Below are 8902 nucleotides of genomic sequence, written 5' to 3'. Positions count from 1 at the left end.
GTTATTAGTGAAGAAAACCCGTCTGGATAACAGCAGACTGACTGCTCGTAAAATATACGACAGGTCTGGACCACTATTGAACCAAATTTTGTTCGTATCTGAAAAAAATCTTAGAAAACGAAAACATTGGTGAATGCCACAAATTCTCCTAAATCACTCGTACGCACAACTTAAGAACAAATCTGTGCGTACGAATGGTTCTTGCATGAGGCCCAATATGTCTCATAATTAACACAAATATTATTTTAACATCTCTGATTTGCCTAAATTTTAAAACAATTTTATTTTCACTCTCATGGTTTTATTATCAACTACTTGTAGTTTTAACTGTCTTGAGTGTTCATAGAAATGTTTTTACCAGCTTTTAGCCAAGATTCTGATACCAAACATGTCTATGTTTAACTAACAGAACTTAGAGTAATTAAAGCAGAAAACCAGGAGTTTGGCCTGAAGAGATGAATGAACCAATTGGCTGAACTTGGGAAACAGCCAGTTGAATAGCCCTGGTCTAAAACAATGTTTTTTTCTTGTTAAGCACACATTGAATATTAATAGTCTGTGGTTATTATTATTTATTTCACTGTGTGACATAGTTCCCTCTCGTCCAGCACGATGATGGATGTAAATCTTCTGGTGGACCTGAGTGTTGTGTTTCCTGACCTCCTTTTTCCACGTCTCTTCTCTTCAGGCACTCGTGCACACTCGGAACGTGTCTGCCGAAGAGGCGGCCATGTACTACTTCAACAAACTGGAGAATGAGGTGCCCATAAGCTAGCCTTAGTCCTTCACAGGTACACGTTGGTTCGTCAGACCTAGTAGAGCTTGTCCAAAGCCAAAACTCAATGTTTGTGTTTGCTCTGACACAGGAGGAGGAGGGGGAGGAGCTCAGGTTCAAAATGGTGTTTGTGGTTAACATGGACCTTGGCATGGGTGTTGGAAAGGTAACTCCAGATGGGCCTCTGTGGCAAATATATATATATACTTGAATTCATAATGGGCCCATATAGTTGTTAAATGGTTTGTTCCAGTGTCTGCAAGAAATAAGCTAAACATCTCAGTGAGTTTCTGGGTTGRAGGCAGACATAAGAATCATGTGTGTGGATCTTTAAACCTCTTATTCATGCATTCTGATAATTTTTAAAACTAAATGACCATGGCTTACTTTACATRGACAAACACTCATTTAAATGTGTTTTTCCTAGTGAAGAGTGCACAAAAATAAATTACTGAATTTATTATTTTTGATGAATATCAAAATTGCAGACCAACAATTAGCATAGATGCTGTCTTAACATTGAAAGCACCATATAAAAGCTAACACAATTAGCATCAATATCACTAGAAATTAATACACAAATGAAATTTTTTTAAGTCGTTGCTAAGGACAGTCATGTAGACGACACAGCTTTACTGCAACATGTTTCATCGTGTAAATGTCCCAGCACAAACGGCATATAGCAGAAAACAACCTGAGTAGACTTTTATTTGTTTGTTTATTCCCGCTGTTTACAGGTTGATGTTGTCTTTGTTCCATGATGGGGAACAGTACAAAGTTCACTCGTACACATTTTATCAACTTTATCTACAAGTCTGCGAGATGTTTTAGTAGAAAAGTCCCGTTTACGTCGTTCACGACACCCTGATCAGCATCTTAGGAGAAATCTGCTCCTTTAATGAGACAAACCCTCTTGTCTCTTAGCATGTAGGCTGTTTTTGTTGTTTCCTAGAGAGGGTGGGTTTGTTTACAGAGCGGTCAGTCCAGCCCACCCGTGTGACTTCAGGTGGGTTTGATCTCAGTGCTGTGTGTGTGTAGGTGGCAGCCCAGGTGGCCCATGCTGCTGTGGGGCTGTACCAGGTCCTGCAGGAGAAGACCAGCTGGAGGGAGATGGCCTGGAAGTGGGACCACAGTGGGTAAGGCCTGTTCTATTCATCCTCACAGTGAGTTAGCTACATGTTTGTTATATTAACCAACATTTGAACTGAAGAAAAKGRTTTAGAGTTAAAGGCCTAGCATCTTACACAATCTGTTAGCTGTCAGAGTCTGTGTTGGGGATCAGTGTCAGCTCCTAACCCACCAAGTTTTACCTTAATATTGGTAGAAAAAATGAACAGTTTTAGCTTTTTTGTGGTGGCCATCTTGATTTGGGTTGACTCTAAAAGCGAATCAGTTAAAAATGTCAATCCAATACTTATTTTTTGAGAGTGTCATTAAAACCCAAGCAGGTGTCTGAGAGATTTTTTTAAAATCAAAGACAGTAAAGATATTCTTGTCTGTCTTTAGGTGTTTTTGCATTAAAGAGCCCACCCCTCCCACCCCGGCTTTACTCTACTCTGGCCCTGGTTCAGTTTAGATTGAGTACAGAGCTGCTTCATAACCATSCCTGATCTGATTTAGTTTTATTTGTGACAAAACAATATTGGACWACACCAAACCTGAAGRAAAAGTATGGCAGAGAACAGCAAGCTAATGCTAGCTKTTTGTTAGCATGTTGGTAGCTGGCTACTGTTGTTTAGTTAAAGGGATCCACGATTAGTTGTAACATTAAAATTCATTTGATAAACATATATTTTAACTAAAATAAAGACTGTAAAAATACTGTAGGATGTTTAGTTTTGTAAATGTTTTAAATATATTTTAACACGGACAGAGCCATTTTATTTACACACAAAGCATTCTGGGTAAATGATGACGTGGATAGGTCCTCGGTGTGAGGCTGCTAGCGAGCTATATCCACCCTGAAGGTTAATCTTGGACAATATCTGATGATCGACTCTTTTAAATGAAACCAGAGAGCGTTGACAGAGAGGAGAAGGTAGAAATGACTCAGCCTGAAACTGAAAATATGGATGGAGGACAACAGAGCTGCTTCATGGAAGAAGAACCTCAGCTTAGCCTGTTAGCCCTCACACTATATTGCCTTATATGTATTAGCTCAGCGCTAGCGCGACAAACAAGCTAAACTGAGGTCCTCCATCCATATTTTCAGTTGCAGGCTGAGTCATTTTTGTGTTCCCCTCTCTGTCATGTGGATGGAGGACCTCAGTGATGAGAGGAGAATGTGTAGCGCTGAGCTAACACATATATGGTGATAGCATTGGGGCTAACGCTAAAGCTAACAGGCTAAGCTGAGGTTCTTCTTCCATGAAGCAGCTCTGTTGTCCTCCATCCATATTTTCAGTTCCAGGCTGATTCATGTCTACCTTCTCCTCTCTGTCAACGCTCTCTGGTTTCATTTAAAAGAGCCGATCATCAGATATTGTCCAAGATTAACCTTCAGGGTRKATWTAGCTCRCTAGCAGCCTCCCACTGATGACCTAGTTGATGTCATCRTTTACCCAGAATGCTTTGCATGTGAATAAAATGGCCCYGTCCGTGTAATGTATTTTTAAACTTTTAGTTTAAAAATTATAAAAACTAAAACTAACTGTGCAAAGACACCTTGTGATTTTTGGTGTAATTTGRTRATAAATCTGACATAATCACGTTGTTGTAGAGCCAAGAAGGTGGTGGTTCAAGGTACCAACGTGGCCCATCTGTTAGAGCTGCAGGCCCTGGCCATGAGCCTCAACCTGCCAACCTACCTGGTCCAAGATGCAGGCCTGACTCGGGTATGTGTGTGCATGAAGTTCAGATTCCTGATGTGAACACCTGTACCTTCAGCAGCTGTCCTGCTGTCTGTCGTAGGTGGAGTCTGGCTCCCGTACGGTCCTGGCTGTGGTGGGAGAAGAGGAGATGGTGAACAACGTCACCGGCAGTTTAAAGCTGCTCTGAGGCTCCAGCTGGTGGACGGCTGAGGAGGGGCTCTGTAAGGCATCCAGGAGAGGGCAGCATTTCTCAGCAGCATGACGTTTGTTACCCAGCTTCAGTGTAAAACCCTTAAATAGCAGAGGTGAAGAATGTTGGAGAACAACATGTCCCAACACAAAAACCCAGCCATTTGTTTCCACCTTTCTGTCAGCTCCTCAGTTGGCTCTTCAAAGCAAGACAAAGGCAGTCATCTTTCTTTTGTGACATTCATATTTATGTGGCGTAACTGCTAGAATATAAGTCATTTTAAGTCTTTTTGTCTGTACGTAGCTGTCCTTTAAAGGCTCCTGATTTAACGTGTCTGCCTCCTCTGCACCACCATGTATGTTGTCTTCACCCAACGAGCAGGTTCTGACACGGTTAGAGCCGGCCGGTGGAAATCAGCTCGTAGAATATGGTCACATCATATATTGTTGCTGTAGAAACAAACCAATGACGTGTTGTGCATGCAATGTAACATGTTAACCTAAGAAGACACTTTGAACTCTAAAGTTTTGTTTATTTTCATGATGTTTATTCTTTGAAACCTTTTTTTAATAGTCTTTGCATCAGTGTTTCTGATTGGTGACTAATAAAATACCCCCACATAAATAAACAACTTTTATTATTATTGTTATTACTAAAATAGTGAAACAGCGGGTGGGAGCATGGGGAGGGTAATTGCATGTCAATTTTTTTTTTATTTTGTTTCAACAGTGTTTATGAAACAAAGAAACTACCAAACCGGGTAGTCCGGCTGAGAATCCTAACAGATTTGTTGTTCAGATCTGCCTGCTGTCTAGTGATTTCAGCAGTGATAGTGGCAATGAGCCAAAGAGGATGACGAGGCAAACCAACGCCATTAAGTCTATTTCCGGGTCGGTAAAAATACCTAAACCCGGGCCACCCACTAATCCTGCGGGGAAAGCTTCGGGTTATTCGCTCTGACTGTTACGGTAAATCTTTAATCAGTGTCCTGGTGATCTGCTTTAAGCGAAAAGGCGGACTACGTGATCACAGACTGTTAAATCCTTTGTGTAAACCAAACAGCCACCATTTTACTGCCAACCCCCCACCGCAACAAATGACGTTAGTGTTTTATTATCTCGTCCAATCAGAAGCTGTYTCGGAATCACGTGACGAGGAGCCAATCGGATGACAGCACCGTTTCGCTGACGTTATCACATTTAGTTCATACGTGTACCTGYGGGGATATTTACTGGTTTCTGTGCGGATGGTTGGATCACGAGACGATATTCAACCCTGAATTATCAGATAAAACAAAAAGACACTCGTTCAGTCGCATCTCAATTCCAAGAGTTTATTTTAGTCACTCATTTCAACTGTTTTTGCCAGATGCTTGGTTTGAAAACGGCTATAAGCCAGAACAGCAGCTTGATATTCCCGTTCAGCCCCAGATTCAAGCCGAACGACACACACCGGTGGGTGGGGGTGACCCGGGTGGGCTATCCCTGCCTCTGTCAGCCCTGAAACTGGGCCCTAGAGACCCCGTGCGGCTAACGCTTATGTACAGCATGATAAAAAGGTCCTTCCGCCGCAGACAAAGGAAGGTTAGCCATACGTCAAAAAGCAGTAATCCCACTATTGAATTAAAGTTAATTCCATGGAAATTTGATAACGAATATTTCCGCAACTGTGAAGATATAAATCCGTTTGGTGTAAGCTGCCCTCTCGGATCCAGACACTGTAAAGCTCTCCTTCGCGTGCGACGCCGCTGAATTCTTACAGTAGAATATAACTTTTTACGCTCCCGGTCGAAGCAGTGCTCGCCCTGTTTTACGTAGCAAACAGAACCGGATGAGTGACGCTTTAATCCACCAATGACCTCAACGTATTCCTGCTACGCCGAATCAGCGACACCGTGTTGTCGAATCAACGACGAGGGGCGGGACTTGGGTGGAAGGGCCGCCCAAGAAGGGCGCCCCTGCGCTGTCGCTCGGGAAACCCCGGACTGTGATTGTGTGTCAGTTTCGCTGGGGCCTGCGGTCGATGCCGGCGTGGAGGGGGATGGGTACCTTTGCAGACGTAAGGACCCGAGACAGAGTCGGTGCCCTGTATCACATTCAGCAGCGAATAYCCCATAATAAACAGTGACTATAAACATAGAAGACACTAATGTAATTGGATTTACCTACCGGGGATTTATTGCAAACACTCAATGGATGTAGTGCACCTAAACAGGACCGGGGATATAACTTTTCGTCATTTGGGAGAAATGCAGAGAACTTTGTTTCTTGCCTCCTGAAGGGATCTACTCGTGCGGGCGAAGGATCCAGGACACTCCGAGGCAGCTTCACGGGCCTACTGCTGGTCTAAGTGGAATTGATGTTGGGATACTCCGAGGACCTCCAGTTGTAAATGATTTAGCCTCATTTGTCCGAGTTTGGAATGCCTCTCTAGGTGAGTACTCTATTAAACGTGTGTTAATTTGTGTTTTTAAACATTTACGTGGACAGAAATGCAAAACTTAACCATGTTTTTAGTCTAGCATAGCTACAAAGCTAACCAACCCTAGCTAGTAAAAACATAGCGTCCACACAAGTTTATACAGACAAGTTGTTTGTCCCCAGCATGTTTTCCTTTTTTAAGTGACTTTTATGTGTTTATCGGCTAACTACAGAGTGAGTATGGTCCCTGCTGTGCCTTGCAGGGCTGCTTTGGGCCATGACTAAAATAATCTTCAGTGGCTGTTTGATCAGTCCTCGTGTTGTTTTTTCGTAGTTCCCCATGAAAATTCATCACATTGGTCGTTTTTTATATTATCTTTAGTACATTTTACTTCAAGTAGACCCAAACATAACATTGCACTTTTTTTTTTTTTTTACATTTTATGTTTATTGTAACGTTTAGGTCCAGGATTTCATTGCAAAAGATGAGTTAATTTTATACAGAAAACCAGCATTTATCTACAGTTATGAGTTGAATGCTTTATTTGAACACAGAATGAGCATTCTGTGAACGGAAGTCGACTGTGCCTATTAAAATAACTCTATTTTTAACAAGTTTCCGTAGTTTCCTTAGAGGTGTAGCACACCCTAAATATTACACAACTCGAGCATATTTCACGACACAGTAAGTGCTTTTGTCACATTTTAAATAAGGTGTAAAGTACACGATATATGCCTGAAAACTGTGAGGTTTAAGTTCTTGAAGCAGTCGACGCACAGTGAATTTAAGCTGGGGTTGTTTAGGTACATGCTGGTGATTTGTGGTGCTGTTTGACATTGTGATGAGTGTTTTTGGGGAGTTAAATGTGTCGCAGTTTTTACAGATAAACTCTTGAACGCACTGCATCAGCATCGACTCTCCACACTTAGCTTTAGCCTGCTAGCTCCGAGCACTGAGCTAGCCTGCAAACTGCAGCGCCAGGCTGGAAGCTAAGTTTGTGTACGCGACTCCGTTTCAGCCATTATTTATGTCGCACACCGTGGAGCTTCTCCTACACACACAGACACACACACACTGCATTCTTTCAGACTGGAGCTCTGTCCTCCACTAAAACCAGTCATTTTCTGGTAAATTTGGTGCCTGACCGTGCATCATAAACTGTTTGTTTTCCGGCGTCATTCTCGCCTTCAAAGTGAAAGTTATAAATGGTCATTTTGTGCCTGTTTTAGCCGTGTGTGTGTTTGTGTGTGTGTGTGAGAGAGAGAAAGCCTGAGCTGTTGGTTTAGTGACTTGCTGTTTTCACCTCCCCCACCAGCCAACAACCCCCCAGTTTCGGTGTCGGTTAAAGCAAATGGTTGTAGAAAGGGTTTTTTATTAAAGCTTATTTGTTGTTTAAACCTGAATCACTGGTCTGATCAAAGTTTTATTTAGGTATTGCAGAATGCTATTTTAGTGTGGTATCGTTACATTTAGAAGACACACTTTGTTATGTAACATTTCAGTGTGAGAACATATTTCTACCACAACCATGTTCAGTCAGACAGCTGTGTTAGAGTTTAATCATGTCAGGTTTAACATTAGTGTGTGTGTTTAGATTTGAGAGAAAATAAAATAAAGACTGGCTGCTCTAACCTGACATAGCCACAGCAGTGTTCACTGCAAACAGAGAAAACATGGCTGCTGATCTTCAGATTACAAACTTGTGCTCGTGTGTACTTTCATTTGTATTTGTCATGTTATTCGTTTTATCTTTGTAAAAACAGCTGACTGTTTTAAAATCTAAAGACACGGTCAAGTTGAAATATTGAGTAGCTGAGATTAGGGAAGTGTTCGGGTAACACTTTTCCTCTTTTTTTTTTTGTTCAAAGTTGACCTTGCTTTACGAGTACAAAGATTACAGCCGTTCCCTGCTGGCTTGTTTAGTCGGATCCCAGCCAAGTGTTTGGCTGTTCTGGGTGCATGTTGGGAACCAGATTGCTGTGTGCTGGGCCTTGTTTTCATTGGTTGCGGCTGACATTCTCTGAATACGTTGCACATCTTTTAATAGGCCGTGTTGGCCGCAGCTTTCAGACCTGGGCATTGAGGAGCAGTGGAAACACGAGCCTCTCCAGCTCACCCCTGACCTATACCTTCTTGTTATCTTAAACAAACACTGCACTCACTGACTGAAACAAAGACACGTACTCTGCTCAGTACACACTGTAGTTAGTATCTGGACAGGCATACAGTGGTGAATCGTAATTTGATTAGCAACCATGGGAAATTTCAGAAACAGCCACAGATACTGTTAATAAACCAGGCYTTTCAGTCCTCGTAATCTAATGTGTTACAGTAATAAACGTGGTGAAAACATGTTGTGACCTTAGTTAGCAGAGCTAAGATGTGACTTGTAGTTAAATGTGAATTGAAATGTATCGTTGTGAGTAGTRCTGGGTGGTATACCGTTTTRTACCGAATACCGGTTTTTATTTTTATGATGTGAATTTCTTGAATACCAAACATTCCGGTTTAAATAGCGGAACATTTCGTCGCGGCTGCCAGTGAACTGTTGTTTCCCGGGGGACATTTTTCCTTGCTGCACTGCTATGTGCGTTAACATGGGCTGTGTCCAAAACGGCAGGACGGGTCCTCCGGAGGACCCAGACTCCCTGGTCTCGGCAGGCCGGGTCCTTGGTAGACCGGGAAGACCGGAAAAAAGAGGCTGTG

At 42.3% G+C, this 8902-nt stretch overlaps 1 protein-coding gene across 1 annotated transcript in view; it reads left to right on the top strand.

Moving 5' to 3' along the window:
- Window positions 1-4406, top strand: part of si:dkey-19e4.5 (UBA_like_SF and PTH2 domain-containing protein) — a gene marked incomplete at its 5' end in the record, with an annotated part of 5537 nt that extends 1131 nt beyond the window's left edge. The window contains 5 exon segments of the mRNA XM_014010585.1: window positions 689-760; window positions 867-941; window positions 1814-1911; window positions 3495-3609; window positions 3686-4406. Of these exon segments, the coding sequence (XP_013866039.1) occupies window positions 689-760; window positions 867-941; window positions 1814-1911; window positions 3495-3609; window positions 3686-3772 (447 nt within the window). The 3' untranslated portion in view covers window positions 3773-4406.
- Window positions 4407-8902: the final 4496 nt, after the last annotated feature.

This window comes from Austrofundulus limnaeus, unplaced genomic scaffold, assembly GCF_001266775.1.
Source record: "Austrofundulus limnaeus strain Quisiro unplaced genomic scaffold, Austrofundulus_limnaeus-1.0 Scaffold70, whole genome shotgun sequence".
NCBI classification, from domain to species: Eukaryota; Metazoa; Chordata; class Actinopteri; order Cyprinodontiformes; family Rivulidae; genus Austrofundulus; species Austrofundulus limnaeus.
Note: the sequence above shows the minus strand (reverse complement) of the source record. Positions and strands in the feature narration are given on the sequence as shown.